This window comes from Dama dama, chromosome 29 (genome assembly GCF_033118175.1).
Source record: "Dama dama isolate Ldn47 chromosome 29, ASM3311817v1, whole genome shotgun sequence".
In the NCBI taxonomy this organism is placed as follows: Eukaryota; Metazoa; Chordata; class Mammalia; order Artiodactyla; family Cervidae; genus Dama; species Dama dama.
The window spans coordinates 16,649,412-16,669,296 of record NC_083709.1 but is presented as its reverse complement, the minus strand read 5'-3'; the positions used below and the strand labels follow the sequence as shown (position 1 = coordinate 16,669,296).

The following is a 19,885-nucleotide window of genomic DNA, read 5'->3' as shown; positions in this document are numbered from 1 at the left end:
TTGATATGTCCATTGTTGTTGGATTTAATTGAGAAGAAAAGGTTTGTGAGAAAGAAGAAAACATTCTTGGAGTATAGTTTAGTCATTGAGAAAGATAAGAGATTAAAGTAAGGCTTTCAGAATAAATACCTGAGGGGGTTTTAGGAAAAAGCTAAGATTCAAGGGGTGAATATTTCGACCCTAGTTTGTAGTAAATAAAAGCCACTGTAAGGTTCTAACAGCATGTTTTAATTATTAAAAATCCTATCATTTTGAGATACATGAACATAGAAACATGTGCAAGCTTGCACACACGTACACACTTGCACACACACACACACACACATTCTTTCCCTTCCAGTCTTCCAATCCAGGTTCCTATATAAACAGTCATGGAGGGGAGAGGGAGGAGAAAGATGACACAAGAAAGATGTACCATATGATCTAGTTGTCCCTCTCACTAGAACTTAATGTTTAGACATGGAAAATGCATAAGAAAAATGGTGTGTAGCGTTGTTCCCCACTAGTAGCCATCTCTTTAGATTTCCCACCTTCACCTTTTTTGGACCCTTATTGTAAGCGAATGAAACTCAACTGACAAGTCAGCAACGCTTCTCTGCCAGAAGCTGGCCAGGGTTGTGAGATGATTCTAGAAGCAACTGACTCCGCACCACGTTCTCTGCTCTTCCTTAGCCCTTTCCAAGGGTCTGGGTTCACTGCTGACTCTTGCATTTTGATGTGAGGTTAAAGAGACAGGGTCACTTCCGAAAAGACCTTTTATTACTAAAGTGTGCCTTCTGCCGGAAGGCAACAATGGAGGGTCCCTCTAAGTGCGATTCTGCTACCCAATCCATAGAGGCTGCTGACTCCCCCAGTTCTCAGCGCTGAGGATTCCCTCCCCCAATTCCCTCCAGTCGCGCTTTAGGCTCTGCACCAGTTACTCAATGCTTTTTTTGAAGTCCGGCTAGCTAAGCACCGCCTTCCGTGGTGAGTGGCCCGTCACTCTGCCCCGCTGTGCAGTTGTGATTGGCTGGCAAGGCGGTGTCGTTTGGCCCCGCCCCCGCTTCCCTTTGCCGCGCTAGTGGCTCTGGATTTACCCAAAGGTGGAAAGTGGGATTCCAGCGGGCGGCGCTTGGAGCAGGTGCAGACGCATTCCTGTTCCCGCAGTTGCTGTTTTTTCTCCTCCAGTCGTGAGTCTGAGTCAGGAAAGGACTAGCCTTCTCCCTTTGCCGCTAGAGCTCCAGTGAACTGCTGCCCAGAACCTAGGCACCTCAGACATCTCATTTCATCCGTTATTCCGCGGTCACTGTATAAATCACCTGCACGTTTGTAATCCCGTGAATCTCGCCGCAGCTCAATGCTCAGAGAAGGTGTCGAAAGGGAATTTCAAGAGTTTGAAAGAGAGGGTCTCCTTGGACCGCGGGGAGCTGTCTCAGGTGCTGAAGCTTTCCAGTCGTTGGTCTCTGCCAACACGACACGGACTCAGGCAGCACACTCTCATTCCCGGCTCATTCACGGCTTCCCCATGCCTTGGATAAGACTCATTGCAGAGTCGTGAATATATCCCTCCGTATCATGGCCTACGTGAGACACTTTCGGACTTTAGTTTCGGGATTTTACTTCTGGGAAGCAGCACTGCTACTCAGGTGAGTCCACTTGTATGTAACAGTTGGAGAACTCATTTAAGCCTTACAACCACTTGTCATTGATGTAACTAAGAATGCAACTCGAGGTTGACTTGTTGAAAGTGTCCCCTAAATAGTATTGTTTTCTATAAAGCAATCTGTTTTCTATCTAGCAGTTTGTCTCTTGAGACCTCTAAAATATGTAACTTTGCTTTATTTTCACTAATTAATGTATTTTATTAACTGGCATCTTCTGTTATTTGCAACTGAGGTTACCCTAGGAAAAAAAATATTTCTAAAGCCTAGGATTTTCCTTCTCAAATTGCATTTATAGTTTCTTTTTTCCTAAGTGAATTATAAATTCTGGGTGTTACCCTTGTTTTGAAAGTTAAAAAACATTTAGTAATTAGAAGTGGGACATTACTTACATTTTAGAAGAAAAAAAAATATCTAGAACATAAGCATTTAGTGATCAGAGAAATTCTGAATATTATTTATCTATCCAGAGGTTAATTTTAAATGAATAAAATAATAAAGGCCTTGAAAGTACTGTTTTCTAAAGAACTTAGTTCATGGAAGCAAAGTGATAAATAAATCATTAGATATGTTCTATGCCAAGAAAAATCATTTTGTAGAAAGTAATAAGAAGCCTATTGAACAGTAAAATTGTTCTATGACGTGCTGTTTTCTTATCATCTCCAGTCACATTTGGTAGGCTCTTTTTCCTTGTTTTTCTTTTTAATTAAAAGAGAAGACACGCTAAGCACAAGATCAGTTAATTTAACCCCATTCTCAATGAAACAATATATAAGCCAATGCAAACTTTATTTTACTATTATAATTACTTTAAAATTTCCATTTTATGATTCACAAGCTTTTCAAAAAGATTGAAATCAAAAATTTGAGTACTAAGTTATGTGTATAATGATTTCCATTTGATGTATGTAAATATTCTCTCTGGGTTGCTATGTCAATTTTTCATCTTTAGGCACCTTGAAAAATATAGCATATCTCATAAAAACTACCTTTAGTAACCAGGAACTAATTGTGAAGGCTACTATATTTCTGAAATTACTGATTTTTCCTGAAGTAAAGGGTTGAACCATTGTAAATCAGAATGTTTTCAGTGAAAAATATTTTAACATAATAAATTTTTGTAACTTTACAACTGGTACAAATTTCATATGTAGTGATAAAAGAAAAGAATGTAGAGCTTTTACATTTAAGTAAATTTTATGGAAAAGTGCAAAATTCATGTCATAAGTTGATTATTTTATTATAATTATCTGTTAGTATCTTAGATGATAATATGCATACTTATTTTCTCAAAGAAATCAGAAGAGCTTAGTTGATACTTAGATTTAGGAAGTTTAATGTTGACAACTAAAATATTTTGATCGATGAGGTCAAATTTGTATAATAAAAAATCACCATGGTGTTTGCTATAATATATTCTTAGAAAGAATTCATGTTAATTAATATTAAATAATTTAGTTTAAAATCCTTCTTATGAAAAGTTCAGAAATGTAATCACTCAAAAAAGATATATCCAGTATAGAAATTTGTGCAATACATATATTCTTCATCATTTTCTTTTTCTTTCACAAGTCAAATAAAAATTTTCTTTTTTCTCTTAGATAAAGGTAGCTCATCACTCTGAAGAATTTTTAATCATACATAAAAAAATAAAATATTTTAATTTTTCAGTGATGGTCCTTGAAGGAAAATTTCCTATAGAAATTTCCTTTTGAAAATGAAGCTCCCTCTACTGGAAATAGCTTATAAAATACAGTTTCTTTACAGAAACTCTTTGCTCAGTGAGCCTATGTGTGAGGTATTGAGCAAAAAAGGAAAACATGTAAAGGAAAGATAAATTCAAACAAGTATTGTTTTAAGTTCACAAATGTATCTTTTTAATTTAAAAATACTATTTCCAGGGAAATTTGGAAGTAAGAACAACAACCAGAAACCGTAGATAGTTATAATTAAATGGCATACTAGTAGAAGTATTTTTTTTTATAGGTTTAGTTTAAATTTTTTTTAACTGAAATTATAAATACACACAGAAAAGTACAAAAATAGCCACGTTCCATGTAAAGTGGCACAAACGTAATGCCCCCATGTAAGGAGACCCTGGGTCAAGAAGCAGAATTCTCAGTATCACAGAAGCATTCACCCTGCTCCCTCTTACCACCATATCCCTTCCTAAGCATTACTTTGCCTGAAGATAATCTCTATCCTGACTTATGCAACAATAACATTTTTTCCTGCTCTTGAACTTTCTATAAATACTTATTTGGGTCTGCTTTATTTTATGAATTGTATGTGTTTTAGTTATGTTGTAGCATGTAGCAATAACTTATTTTCATCTCTATATGGTATTCCATTATGTGGGGGGTTCCCTGGTAGCTCAACTGGTGAAGAATTCACCTGCAATGCAGGAGACTCTGGTTCAGTTCCTGGGTAGGGAAGATCCCCTGAAGAAGAAATAGGCTACCCACCCCAGTATTCTGGGTCTTCCCTGGTGGCTCAAATGGTTTTAAAGAATCTGCCTGCAATGCAGGAGACCTGGGTGCGATCCTGGATGAGGAAGATCCCCTGGAGGAGGGCATGGCAACCCACTCCAGTATTCTTGCCTGAAGAATCCTCATGGGATCCTGGTGGGCTACAGTCCATGGGGCTGCAAATAGTCGGACACGACGGATTTACTAAGCCCAGCCCAGCATATTCCATTATATGAAGACATAACAATTTATCCCTTGTCCTACTGAGGAATATTTGGGTATTTTAAAAAAGTTTTTGGTTAGTGCTGCTATGACCCTCCTTGAGCTTGCCTTTTTTGGTGAATATCTGTGAATACGTGCATTTTGGGGACCATGTGAGTTGGGTCCAAGAGTTTCACTGGGCAAAGAATTGCTGTAATATTGGATGGATATGAGTATGTCTAGCTTTAGTAGATACTGCAAGTTTTCTGACATAGTTGTACCTAGTTACTTTTCTGTTAGTAATATATGAAACTTCTTATTGCTATTATTAGTAAAAAATTTTTATCAGTGAAGTATTATTATAAACATTTATAGCACTTTCTTAGACTATTATTGCAAACCCACAGATGAGATTGAAGTTTTTACTTTGGCATAATTTATACATTTTAGTAAATTAGTTTTATTAAAGCAAACAGCAGAACAAAAATATTTACTACTATAGTACAATTAGGAGTATTCATTATCAGAATACACCAGGTTATTAGAAACAGTGTTTAAAAGGGACTTATTAAAGAGGATAATTCTTTTAATAAATACAAGTCAGAAACAGACATAAGAAATCTAAATTTCCTAGTAGTGAAGTTTTTAAAATTTTCACCCTTTGCTCAGATATTGCTGTTTTTGAAAAAAAATTTTCTTTGGCCTTTGGATTCTAGTTCTCATCCTAGTGAAATAAAGAACAAAACGCCAGTGTTCAGCTTTCTTTGAAATGTAAATAAGTGATGGTTATGAAGAGCTTGCAGAGCAATTTCCAAAAGCAAGAAAAGTGCCAAAAGTATTCCATCTAAATTAATTATTTTCACAACATGCAATTTTGTTTTTCATCTTGATAGTTTGATAGCAACATAGACTTGCTATTTGGATAAATTATGGTACATTGTGTCAAAAACTGAATGTATGAATTTCAGGGTTTATGATAATCACAAATAAAATATTTTCTTGATTGACTTCAAAGTCTAGGAAAAACATTTTGGCCTAGAATGTCTTGTTTTTTTCCTTTTGGTATGTTTTGGAAGATGGGGAAAATTCTTTTTAATGTTGGGTCTATTTTCTTATGTAAGACTTTGAAGAAAAATGTACTTTAAGGAACAAAGTACTATTATTTATTCTTCTATTATGATAATTTCTTGTATGTAGGTACTGTAGCAGGATTCTATACAGTAAACATAATATATGCTTCTTTCCTTTGTTTCTATAAATACTCATACATTTTCCTAAGTATAGAAGGCTCATGGCCCAGTTCTTCAGTCAATGCCTCAAGCAGTTTGCCCTGCCGATTCAGGAAACAGGAAATAAAAATATTTTCTCCTGTATATAATTTTTCTCTTCCTTGATCCCTTGATATACTGAGGCCAGTCAATCACCAAGCATGTGTTTAATGTGTAATGTTAAGCAATTCAGCAAGATATTTCACCATATTCTGTGCACACATGTTTGTGCTAGGTACAGGTTTGGCCATGGGTGATTGAGAAATTATCACCTTTTTCATAGTGAAACTTAGAGCCTAGAAGGAAAGAAAATACAAATGTCCAAGTGACAAAACAACAACAGAAGTGGCAATGTTTTAGGGATTGTGAAACAGGGAAGTTCTCCAGAGAATTAGTACTTGCGCTGGATCTTATAAGACGCTTTTTCAATGGGCAGAAGTGAGATATAAAGAAAATATTCTATTTTCTATTTCATTTCCTATCATTAGGAAATGTATAGGAACGTAAAATCATTCCTATGATACAATCCTATAGAATGCTGAGGGAATGGTGATGGCCAAATTCAGTTGAAATATCTCCAGTTCATTGTTTAATTTCATATCTGTTAGCAACAACTATCAGAGAAGGCGATGGCACCCCACTCCAGTACTCTTGCCTGGAAAATCCCGTGGACAGAGCCTGGTAGGCTGCAGTCCATGGGGTCACTAAGAGTCTGGCACGACAGAGCAACTTCACTTTCACTTTTCACTTTCATGCATTGGAGAAGGAAATGGCAACCCACTCCTTGCTGGAGAATCCCAGGGACAGAGGAGCCTAGTGGGCTGCCGTCTATGGGGTCGCACAGAGTCAGACACAACTGAAGCGACTTAGCAGCAGCAGCAAGCAACAAATATAGAGCTCACTACAATAATAAACCTGCTGAAAGGTGGAGGAGTTGCAGTTTCCTTTCATAATGGAATATGGATAAAATTTAGAAGCAAATAATTTAATTATAACTGAATAGTTATCATTATAGGAATGGTCTTGTAACTTGGCTCAAAAAAGCTCTACAAATCCTTCTCTCTCAGAGGTAGCGTTTACCTCAAAATTACAATTAATCAGAAGATTGCTCATAACCATCAGGAATAGTAAAAACTATAATATGTAGACAGACAACAATGACAAGACTACTAGAAGATAATGACAGTCTGCTTGTTTTAGAATTTGGAGATCATGTTTGAATTTATCATCAAAATATGATCTCTCGAAAAAAAGACTGTCAGGTAGAGGATTTGGGTTGTTGGAAGAAAGGATGCCAGTGAACTTGGTTTGGGGTGTTTTGAGTCTGAGATGCTAGCAGTAGATCTGTTGTATTTTGCTGTCAGCTGAGAATGTAGAGACCCTGCCTGAACTGTAGATTGAACAGCTAAACTGTTACAAAGGTGATCACAGTGTGTGCAGAAAAGAAAAAAAAAACAGAAAAAATATTTATCTGAAATGAAGGCAGAACATTTAGAGCAGGCACAGAGAAGTACTCAGAGAGAGTTCTGAGCTAAACTGTGGTGGTGGAACTGGTCATAAACAAGTGACAAAGTAACAGATTTATCATAATTTTATGCTGTCGATCTCAAGGACTTTCTTTTATCAATAGCGTATATCTATCACTTTTCTATAGAGCCTTCAAATGCTCTGTAGGTATGTTATTTACTCAGTCATATCCGACCCTTTGTGACCCCATGTTCTGTAGCCCTCCAGGGTCCTCTGTCCAGGGAAGATTCTCCAGGTAAGAATACTGGAGTGGTAGCCATTCCCTTCTGCAGGAGGTTTTCCTGACCCAGGGATTGAACCCAGGTCTCCTACATTGCAGGCAGAATTCTTCACTGTCTGAGCCACCAGGGAATCAATGCTCTAATTTCAACTAATCTCATAAACTAGTCCACAATCATGGATGGTATATTTTACCCACTTAAGTTTCCCGAGGGGATATTTAAAGGGATTATTTTGGTGAAGATGCATCTTTAACTTTTCTTTACTTCATGAAGTATATAACATGGAGCCTCTTTGATTTTCCCAGCAAACCTGTCTCTTAAACTCTGCTCTAAAACTCTTCTGTTATCCTTATACTTGGATTAACTGTACTTATTGAAAATGAACTCCTGTGCATGCAAGTGTCCATGTTGAAACATGGATGGTTTGTCTTTCTCCACTAGAAGAAAGCTATAGTTTTGTTTTTTTAGGAAAATACATCAAGTAGAGAAACAAGTGAGTCACCTTCTGAGAAGTGGTTCTGGAGTGAAGGCAGGCATTCTAAGACAGGACCAACTGTTTGGTAACAAGCAGAAAGTGTGTGAATAGAATGAGCTGTTCAGCCACAGAAAAGCTGTTCTAACAACTGCAAGGCAGCCACACACACTTTAGGAAATAAAGTTTGAAATCCTTAGATGTTGGCAGAAGAGGAAACAATAGTAAAATAGTTAATAAGCAGCCTCACTATAAAGCTTTCCTGAAATTCAGAATCTCCATACTAGAGATGTTTTTAGAAGGAAGTATTACCAGTTACCTCTCAGACAACTTAATACACAGAGGCCATAACCTCAGTAGTACAATTAAGAATATCATAAAATGGAAATGCTATCAACATCCTCTGACATAGTTTATTGCATGGAATAAGTTCTAATGCAAATGATGAAGAATTCCTAGGAGTTCATGCAAAATTTGCATACAGACAAAAATAACCAATTAGGAATGATAAACTCATATTTCTGATCCTATTTTACAAACATTGCCAATATAGGATGGTTGGGCTAACATCAGAGACAACTAGTTCATCCAATATCCTTGCTAAATTTGAAAATCTCTCAAAAATATCTACAATGGGTAGTCATCCTGTGAACATTTAAATTTCCAACAATAAGGTCCTCTTTACCTGAAAAGGAAAATATTTATCAAGCCATTTTAATAATAAATAAAAAACAAAATGTAATTTTATTTTCTCCTGGCCATAGGAAACTTTCTCTTGCCACCTGTGGTTTCCCCTTCCTGCCAATATTTGTTTGTGTATTTCTTCTTCTTCTTTTTTTAATGTTTGCCTCTTTACTGAAAATGACCCATGGAGAGTGTGTTTTCTATTTGAGGCATGTTTTGAGTCAATAGCCTTTTCCATGTGGTTGCTCCTTGCATGAAGCTTATATGCTCCAGGTCTAGAGTGCCTGTAGCTCTAGAATCTCTTTGTAACATTATAAACATCTATTCAGTAATTATTACATTCCAGGAAGAGTGCAATGTGCTTGGAGCAACAGAATCTCACCTCTCTATAATAAACCATTGTGGGTGTGTGTGTGTGCATGCGCACATCACCTTCATGTGTATGTTTTAGGTTTTCATGCAGGTCTTGTCTCTCCCTCTTAATTGTTAGTCCCATGAGGATTGGGTTGTTTTTGGTCTTGTTTTACTGCCATAATATTTAACTCAATGTCATGCATGGAGTAGAGCTCCACAAACAACAAATAAATACCGAGATGACGCATCTGTCGCCTCTCTTTATCTATAATTTTAGATTTGAATTTTATTTAAATCTGTGTTATTACTTGGAATGAGAAGGGAATCTTGTGCTTTAGACACCATAAAGGATATAAAATCAAATAAGATGCCTTGTAAGACATTACCTGCTCTGAGAAGAAGTTGTAAAACAGATAAAAATTGTCAGCACCTAGTGAAAAAATAATGGATTTACTTCTCCTTATCACCAAGAGAAATTGAAATTTCTATTGTATAATGCATTATTTCTCAAACTTTTTTTCCCATCATTGACTCCTAAAGAGCTTTTTGAGAGATATTTTTAGACTTTCTAATTGACTGCATGAAATTATAATATCGCTGTGTATTATATATTTACTCATGTGTGGTATATAGATACAAATACATAGAGATAGATCTGTGCTTTATATGTAAGAAGAATAAAATTTTTCACCCTAGAATCTGTTTGGAAATAAAAGAATAATCAGTAATACAATATCAAATGCCATAGAAACAAAAAGAAGTGTAGAAGATTATTAGTCACCTTTTCAAGAGCACTCTATGTACAAAAGCACATGTGCAAATGTGTTATCATAATATGAGAGGTGAGTTAAAGAAAAAGATAGGAAAAAAGATTCCCTTTTAAAAATTAATTTTTATTGGAGTAGAGTGACTTTACATTGTTGTAAATTTACATTGTTGTAAATTTACATTGTTGTAAATTTCTGCTGTACAGCAAAATGCATCAGCCATGTGTACACACATAGCTCTTCCCTTTTGGACTTCCTTCCCATTCAGGTCACTGCAGTACATTAAGTAGAGTTCCTGTATTACACAGTATGTTCTTATTAGTTACTTCTTTTATACATAGTATCAATAGTGTAATCCTTATATCCCAAGAGGCTATAACAAGGGAAAGTAACAGTGGACACAGTGAGATTGATAGTTCCTGATTTGTTTGTTTAATTTTGTGTTTACAGTGAAAGGGAATTTGAGCTTGCTTACATCTTGGAGAAAGAAGTCAGTAGATTAGGATAGAAAGACACAAGAAGGTTCAGAAGAGAAGAGGCAATGTCACTGATGAGATGAAAAGAAAGAGTTTTCGAAGCAGTAGTTGAAGGGTAGCTTTTGAGCCAGAAGCGTGTAAGTCTTTCTCTGGGACTAGATGCAGAATGTGACAGGAGTAGAGATGGGAACTGAGATTTTGTAATTCAGCGGCTGAGCACTCAGTTCTCTCTTTGAAGTGGGAGACAAGGTCATTAGTCTGGGATAAAGATGAACAACAAAGCAGACAGGTTTAGGCTGAGTTAGCAGTTACAAAGCATAGAATAGAACCAAGTCCATGTTACTTCTGCTACAAGGCAGGCTGTGCTCCCAGCTCTCCTAGAAGGGTTGGTCCAGCCTGCTACAGCAGAAGCCCCCTTCACCCTGCAGAAGAGCAGAACGAATTCTAGGATGCGATCTTTATTTTTTTAATTGATTGATGATGGGCTTACAATATTGGTTTGATTTCTGTCAGACATCAACATGCATTAACTATAGGTGTACATATGTCCCCTCCCTCTTGAGTCTCCCTCCAAGCTCCCACCCATTCCCATCACTCTAGGTTATTACAGTACCCCAGTGTGAGTTCCCTGAGTCTACAGCTAATTCCCATTGGCTGTCTGTTTACATATACTAGTGTATAGGCTTCCATGCTACTCTTCATTCATCTCACCCTCTCCATAAGTCTGTTCTCTATGTCTGCATCTCCATTGCTGCTCTGTGAGCAGATTCGTCGTCAGTACCATCCTAGATTCCATATATATGCATTATCCACTTAGGACATGATCTTTATTCAGGCCTCGCTCATTTAGGTGGCAAAGCCAGAGATAGGAACCACATCAGCTAATTCAAATGAACTGCTTATTTTTCCAAAGGAGTACAGTGATTTATGTTCTCCTACGGTAGAAAAGATCATACCCTTCTTTAAAAGGTAAAATATGACTCATTGTTAAAATCACAGTAAAAGTTTTTATTAACAGTTTCATAAAAAAAAATCTAAGAATGAGACCCACTTTCAAACTTTCTGCTCTTCTCAGAGATCTATACATGCACACAGTGTAGGTGTATACACCCACATCTCTGACCCTTTTCTTTTGCATCTTGAGAATAGGTAGTCTTTTCCTATGAGGCATTATCTCTGGGGATTTTTTTATGCTTGATTAAAGGAAAACATATATTCTTATAGGAAGAGGAAATAATGTCTATAATCCAGAAGCTTTTATGATCTTTTTGTTTCCCAGGAAACTGTAAATGTCTTGCCCAAAATGATTGATGTAAAGGGGAAGAAAGACTGGAGATGAGGGCTGAGTATTAGCTGAATATTAGCTTTAACTAATTGATATAACTAATTGATTTAAGGTAACTAACCGATTTAAGGTTACAATCACTGATTGTATCTTGCTAAGATCTTCCCTCTCTTAATTTTTAAAATTAATTAATTTATTTTAATTGGAGGCTAATTACTTTACAATATTGTAGTAGTTTTTGCCATACATTGACATGAATCAGCCATGGGTGTACACCCTCTCTTAATTTTGAAAAAAATATAATCCAATAAAACCTTCATATATAGTCTCATTTTCACTAGAGGGAATTGAACAACATACTCACCACTATGTTTACCTTTCCTTACCACTTCCAATTATAAACTCCTTTTTGCTTTATTGTTGATTCCCTTCATTCTGCATTATTTCTCTATCCTTAAAGGAATGTAACAATCAGGTAAATGTAGGGCTTCCGTCACCACAGAAAAAAAATGTCCAGTAACTCAGATATGCTTAAGTCAGAACACATTCCACTGAAAGGTGACATTAACATAAACATTTGTCGTCACACAAAAGGAAAAAGCTACCATAACCTGAATAAGTCAGTGCTCTGCTGGTTCAATATTATTATGGAAGACACCTGAGTATGGCTCTGTTTTATTTATTTATTTATTTTTTTAACCATTTTAAAAAGATTTTTTATTTTTATTTTATTTTTAATTTTTTTTTATTATTATTATTATTTTTTTCCAGTGGGTTTTGTCATACATTGATATGAATCAGCCATGGATTTACATGTATTCCCAATCCCGATCCCCCCTCCCACCTCCCTCTCCACCCGATTCCTCCGGGTCTTCCCAGTGCACCAGGCCGGAGCACTTGTCTCGTGCATCCCTCCTGGGCTGGTGATCTGTTTCACCATAGATAGTATACATGCTGTTCTTTTGAAATATCCCACCCTCACATTCTCCCACAAAGTTCAAAAGTCTGTTCTGTATTTCTGTGTCTCTTTTTCTGTTCTGCATATAGGGTTATCGTTATCACCTTTCTAAATTCCATATACATGTGTCAGTATGCTGTAATGTTCTTTATCTTTCTGGCTTACTTCACTCTGTATAATGGGCTCCAGCTTCATCCATCTCATTAGGACTGGTTCAAATGAATTCTTTTTAATGGCTGAGTAATATTCCATGGTGTATATGTACCACAGCTTCCTTATCCATTCATCTGCTGATGGGCATCTAGGTTGCTTCCATGTCCTGGCTATTATAAACAGTGCTGCGATGAACATTGGGGTGCACGTGTCTCTTTCAGATCTGGTTTCCTCGGTGTGTATGCCCAGAAGTGGGATTGCTGGGTCATATGGCAGTTCTATGTCCAGTTTTTTAAGGAATCTCCACACTGTTTTCCATAGCGGCTGTACTAGTTTGCATTCCCACCAACAGTGTAAGAGGGTTCCCTTTTCTCCACATCCTCTCCAGCATTTATTGCTTGTAGACTTTTGGATAGCAGCCATCCTGACTGCCGTGTAATGGTACCTCATTGTGGTTTTGATTTGCATTTCTCTAATAATGAGTGATGTTGAGCATCTTTTCATGTGTTTGTTAGCCATCTGTATGTAGAAATGAATGAAAATGAAAACACAACAACCCAAAACCTATGGGACACTGTAAAAGCAGTGCTAAGGGGAAGGTTCATAGCATTACAGGCTTACATCAAGAAACAGGAAAAAAACCAATTAAATAACCTAACTCTACACCTAAAGCAATTAGAGAAGGAAGAAATGAAGAACCCCAGAGTTAGCAGAAGGAAAGAAATCTTAAAAATCAGGGCAGAAATAAATGCAAAAGAAACTAAAGAGACCATAGCAAAAATCAACAAAGCTAAAAGCTGGTTTTTTGAAAAAATAAACAAAATTGACAAACCATTAGCAAGACTCATTAAGAAACAAAGAGAGAAAAACCAAATTAACAAAATTAGAAATGAAAATGGAGAGATCACAACAGACAACACTGAAATACAAAGGATCATAAGAGACTACTACCAGCAGCTCTATGCCAATAAAATGGACAACTTGGATGAAATGGACAAATTCTTAGAAAAGTATAACTTTCCAAAACTGAACCAGGAAGAAATAGAAGATCTTAACAGACCCATCACAAGCAAGGAAATCGAAACTGTCATCAAAAATCTTCCAGCAAACAAAAGCCCAGGACCAGATGGCTTCACAGCTGAATTCTACCAAAAATTTAGAGAAGAGCTAACACCTATCTTACTCAAACTCTTCCAGAAAATTGCAGAAGAAGGTAAGCTTCCAAACTCATTCTATGAGGCCACCATCACCCTAATTCCAAAACCAGACAAAGATGCCACAAAAAAAGAAAACTACAGGCCAATATCACTGATGAACATAGATGCAAAAATCCTTAACAAAATTCTAGCAAACAGAATCCAACAACATATTAAAAAAATCATACACCATGACCAAGTGGGCTTTATCCCAGGAATGCAAGGATTCTTTAATATCCGCAAATCAATCAATGTAATACACCACATTAACAAATTGGCTCTGTTTTAATATTCTGTGTATACATCTTTTCAGATTCAGAGACCCAGAGATTGGTGCTTTAAAATATCATTCTTTTATGCCCTCAATCTGGTTGATTTGGGGATTTATAAAAACACATTTTATTAGTAAGCATTCATTGATGCAAGCACGATCAGTTCAAAGTCAAGCAGTACTATTTCTGCTGTATCACTTCTTTTGTAAGTATAACTCAGTTAAATATCTCAAGTAAAAGGATGATTTCTGTATCACTCACTTCTGGCTGGTGGGATTACAGTGCTTTTACCCCCTTATTTTTACGATATTTTTATGAAATTTTGGGTACAGTCGACATAGACTAAAATGAAATTTACAGAATGTTTATAAAACAAGTTTTATGCACATTTTAAAGGTCTAAGAAGTGTTTTGTCAAATAAGATTCAGAAGAGAAATACAGTTCTTAACATTCCCTGCACATTGGTTTGATGTAATTACTTCTTAATCATCACTAGTTCCGAAACCACACACTTCAGGATGGGGAACACATGTAAATCCATGGCTGATTCATGTCTATGTATGGCAAAAACCACTACAATATTGTAAAGTAATTAGCCTCCAACTAACAAAAATAAATGGAAAAAAAAATCTGTTAATAAATAATAAAAAAACAAAAAACCACACGCAGTGATGTTTGGACAAGTTAAACTGGTTGAGGTATATTTGGAATAGAAGAAACAATATACTCTTGGATTGAATTTCAGAATACTCACACTTTATCAAATTGAGCTGTTGTTGTTTAGTTGCTAAGTTGTATCAACTGTTTCACGACCTCATGGACTGCAGCCCGTCAGGCTCCTGTGTCCATGGGATTTCCCAGGCCAGAATACTGGAGTTGTTACCATTTCCTTCTCCACGGGATCTTCCTGACCCAGGGATGTAACCTGCGTCTTCTGCATTGGCAGGCAAATTCTTTACCACTGAGCCACCAGGGAAGCCAGTGAAGTTGTATATTAGTGCTATTTGTTGATTTAGTTCCAGTGAGATGATGAGTAATGGGATCCAGTCTCTGCTTCATTACCCAAAGTTTCCAGCTAGCAGAGGAGATCATGGCATGAAAGTGTTAGGTGTCCACAATGGAAACGGGTGATTGATAAGAACAGATGGCCTGTAAGAATCCAGTGTAGAAGAGACCAGTTCCCACTCAGTTAAGCTAATAAAGGCAATGTGGAGGACCTGGCATTTAAGCAAAAGAACTAATAAAATTCTTTAAGACAAACATGTGATTGGGGCACATTCTTGGTTTTGAAGGATTACCACTGAAACTCCTAGGGTGCCCTGAGTGTTTCCTGACTGAAGGAAAATTAAGTCTGTTCTTCCAAGAAGATTTTACCTTTCTAATTTTGATTTTGTTGATGACTCAGTGTTTTTATTGGCTTTATTGTCCAAGAGTACACCGTACTCCAGAGTCAGATAAAAATCCCTGGTCATTTTTCAGTTGCAAAAAATAATATTTAGAGGTGGTGAAGTAATTTATGCCTCCTGGTGTGTGTGTGTTTGTGTGTGTGTGGTGAGTGGACACAATTTAAATAAGAGAGTTTCAGAAGATCATTTGTAGAGATTAGGGTTTAGAATCAGGCTAAAGGAGGACTTTTTTTTAGGATAAGTCAGAGTGAAAAGAAAGAATACCCATTCCCAGAAGCAAGAGAGGGTCAACATTATTTTTGAAATTCATGATTGGCTTGAAGAAATCAAGTGGTATTTCACTGATTTGACAAAGAAAAGGTGATATTGCTAACATATTTTCCATTGAACTTTGTCATTGGACTTCAGAGTGTAACTAGTGTTTTTTTGAAATGCTAAAGTATGCAACTGCTGTAGCTAGCAATTGATGTTCAAAACCCACCCATCTGTATTTATAATTATGAATTTAATCATTATAGACACTTAGTTAAAATCAGTTTCCAGGGGTTTATGTGAATCCATTTTACTTAAGTAATACATGATTGTGTTTTTGGTATGAAAATTCAAATATTTCAGGTAGATCAACACCCTCCCCCACTTTCTTCACCACTGCTCTTAGTCCTTTCCTTAGATGAATGACTGAAATGATTTGGCGTGCTTTTTTTCCAAGATCATATTCCATATATTTATATAAATGTATGTGCACATAAAGAAACACAGAGTGATTTTTACATTTTTTAAAGAAAAAAGTTTTGATTAGAGGAAGTATACAGTTTGCCCACTTCATGTGTTTTCCTTCAGGGAGTGAGAGGTCCCATTGAGAATTTGTTTTGACCTTTTACCATCCTCTTCTTTATTCTACCCTAGAAGAGAAAACTTAGTCTTCTATTTGAGGAGTTTGGAAGGAAAATCTGGGCAAGTGTAGCCTGGGGCCCATCTTTGTCCTTTTTATGTGGGGCTTTGAATGAGGTGGGGCACGGAGGTATCATTTTCAATTCAACATTAGGAAGCCAGTGTGTCTTCAGATATCAGATAATTTCCCCCAAGTCATCTTTGTAACATCAGTTTGATCCCAAATTTTTTTATCTTTTTGAAAAAAATTTCTTGAGTTGTTTGGTATTTTGAGGAGTGGAGGAGAGGATGCTAATTTGAAGTCTCTTGGATCTCAAGAGTTATATTTAATAATAACTATCATTTTGTACTTGCTATTTGTTTCACTCAATGATATTTCTTTAAACACTTAATACTTCAGAAAATGTACAATAGCCTTATTTTGCTTTAGTTCAGTTCAGTCACTCAGTCGTGTCTGACTCTTTGCAACCCCATGAATTGCAGCACGCCAGGCCTCCCTGTCCATTACCAACTCCTGGAGTTTACTCAAACTCATGTCCATCGAGTCTGTGATGCCATCCAGCTATCTCATCCTCTGTTGTCCCCTTTTCCTCCTGCCCCCAATCCCTCCCAGCATCAGGGTCTTTTACGATGAGTCAACTCTTCGCATGAGGTGGCCAAAGTATTGGAGTTTCAGCTTCAGCATCAGTCCTTCCAATGAACACCCAGGACTTACCTCCTTCAGGATGGACTGGTTGGATCTCCTTGCAGTCCAAGGGACTCTCAAGAGTCTTCTCCAACACCACAGTTCAAAAGCATCAATTCTTCGGCGCTCAGCTTTCTTCACCGTCCAAGTCTCACATCCATACATGACTACTGGAAAAACCATAGCCTTGACTAGACGGACCTTTGTTGGCAAAGTAATGTCTCTGCTTTTTAATATGCTCTCTATGTTGGTCATAACTTTCCTTCCAAGGGGTAAGCGTCTTTTAATTCCATGGCTGCAATCACCATCTGCAGTGATTTTGGAGCCCAAAAAATTAGTCAGCCACTGTTTCCACTGTTTCTCCATCTATTTGCCATGAAGTGATGGGACCGGATGCCATGATCTTAGTTTTCTGAATGTTGAGCTTTAAGCCAACTTTTTTACTCTCCTCTTTCACTTTCATTAAGAGACTCTTTAGTTCCTCTTCACTTTCTGCCATAAGGGTGGTGCCATCTGTATATGTGAGGTTATTGATATTTCTCCCAGCAGTCTTGATTCTAGCTTGTGCTTCTTCCAGCCCAGCATTTCTCATGATGCATATAAGTTAAAGAAGCAGGGTAACAATATACAGGCTTGACGTACTCCTTTTCCTATTTGGAACCAGTCTGTTGTTCCATGTCTAGTTCTAACTGTTGCTTCCTGACCTGCATATAGGTTTCTCAAGAGGCAGGTCAGGTGGTCTGGTATTCCCATCTCCTTCAGAATTTTCCACAGTTTATTGTGATCCATACAGTCAAAGGCTTTGGCATAGTCAATAAAGCAGAAATAGATGTTTTTCTGGAACTCTCTTACTTTTTTGATGATCCAGCGGATGTTGGCGATTTGATCTCTGGTTCCTCTGCCTTTTCTAAAACCAGCTTGAACATTATTTTGCTTACTGCTATACAAATCTAAAGTAGGATTACATTAGAGATTTAAGAAAAAACACATTGATAGCTATCTAGGTGATCTTAAATTTTTATTGATGCCAACAATGGTACATCAGATAGTGGTGGGTCATAAGGAAGATGTGTCAGTAATTTAAATACACACCATAAAGTTCCCTCTTACAATGACTGCTTATGCTGCCTTTCAATGTATTGTATAGACTGCATTTAAACAGCTTTGCTGTTTTCTTCTCTCCTTCCCCATCTCTTCTCTTTCCCTTTGTACTTACTTCTTTGGTCACCTCCTCTAGTCACAAGGCTTCAAATATCAAATATTTGTCTATAGTACTTTCCAAACAATAAAAAAAAGATGTCCTTTCCCAGTCTTTGGACCCAATCAACTAACTGCATACTCAATATCTAGGATATCATATGGACATCTCAAACTGCACACGTACAAAATCAGTCTCTGAAGTCTTGCTGTAAACTTGCTTCACTCACCGTTTCCCCCATTTCAGTTCATCAAATTTCTTCAGTTGTGTAGGCCAAAAATATGAACTTCTCCTTGACTACTCTCTTTAATCTCTTAGAAAATCATCTTACCTCAAGCCTCAAAATACATCAAAATATGACCAATTTCCATCACCTCCAATATGACAACTCTGTCTGAGCCACCATCACCTGAACTCTGGCTATGATCTAACTGATCTCTGCCAAACATCTGGGCCCCACTCTAGTCTGATTTAATAGATCAGTCATGGTGATTCTTCACAAATGAAAGGCAAGCCATTCCAGGTGCCTACACATTGCTTTAACAACTTCCATTTCACTCAGAGTAAAAGCAATTAGCTTATAAAGACTCATATGTTCACAAGTGGTTTGTTGTTCCATTTAATCCTCTGATCTGATTTCTCTCTATTATCCCCCCCTTCTAACTTGATTTTGGTCCCTTTTGGTTCTGTGAATACATCAAGTGTGTCCCTGGCTTAGACCTTTGCACTGGTTGCTCTCTCTACCTGGAATAGATACTTTGCTTCAGGTGGCCACCTCTGTGACCTCCTTCAACACCTAGATAAAATGACCCTTCCTCAGTGAAGCTTACCCTAACAACTCTATGTAAAGTGTTCACAGGTCCCCCAAGTCCTGTCACTTCTGTTTATCTTTTGCTTTGCTCTAAATTTTCCTTCCTTTCAAAATAGCAAAGAATTTACTACTTTGTAATAGTTTTTGTTAATTGTGTCCCAGTCTGCTGAAATATAAAAGCATGGAAATAAAGGATTTTGGTTTGTTTTGGTTTTTGCTGAATTCAAAGCCTCCAAACAATGCTAGGCATATTGTACATTTTTCAGCATCTAACAAAGACAAAGAGTAAGTGTAGGTACTAAATGCATCAGCCTTCCTTTTTTATCTTGCCTTGTCCATGACAAGTTATAAATAAATTCTTGTATTTTTAAAATCCTTTACTATAATCTTTTTTTCAAAGTATAATTTGCATATGGATTAAAAATCAAATGGGACAGAGAGCTGAACAGCAAGAACTTTGCTGGCTTTTTCTTGTTGTCTGGTAGCATATACAAATGCCCATTTGCCATTCTTTTGTGTTTTCCTTTTTCTTTCAAATTCCTTTGGGATCTTCTCTTAAATCTTAATGTTTGGCAATTTTTCAATAATAGGTCTACCATAATTCTCTATTTGGACTCAGTGGGCTCATTCACTTTGAAAATATATGTTTTTATCTATTTCTGAAAATTCTCCCTCACCTCTGTCTCTCCATCTATCTCTCTATTTGTTCCTCGTTTCTCATCTTGTAGAACTTGTAGGAATCTCTTACTTGCTGACATCTCATTCCTGTTGTCTTTTAATTAAAGTTTATACCTCTTTTGGTATATTTGGTGTTATTTTTAAAAATATTACAAGAAAGAGGGAATAAATACACATGCTTGCTCTTAAACTATTTAAAAATATACATTTCATTATTTACATACTTACACTTAGAGCTTTAACCATCTGAAAGTAGTTTATATTCATGCTATGA

At 36.7% G+C, this 19,885-nt stretch overlaps 1 protein-coding gene across 1 annotated transcript in view; it reads left to right on the top strand.

Moving 5' to 3' along the window:
- The first annotated feature begins 1,554 nt into the window (after window positions 1-1,554).
- GLRA3 (glycine receptor alpha 3) overlaps window positions 1,555-19,885 on the top strand; it is a 175,780-nt gene continuing 157,449 nt past the window's right edge. The window contains exon 1 of the mRNA XM_061132544.1: window positions 1,555-1,625. Coding sequence (XP_060988527.1) covers window positions 1,555-1,625 — 71 coding nt within the window. The remainder of the gene's footprint in view (window positions 1,626-19,885) is intronic.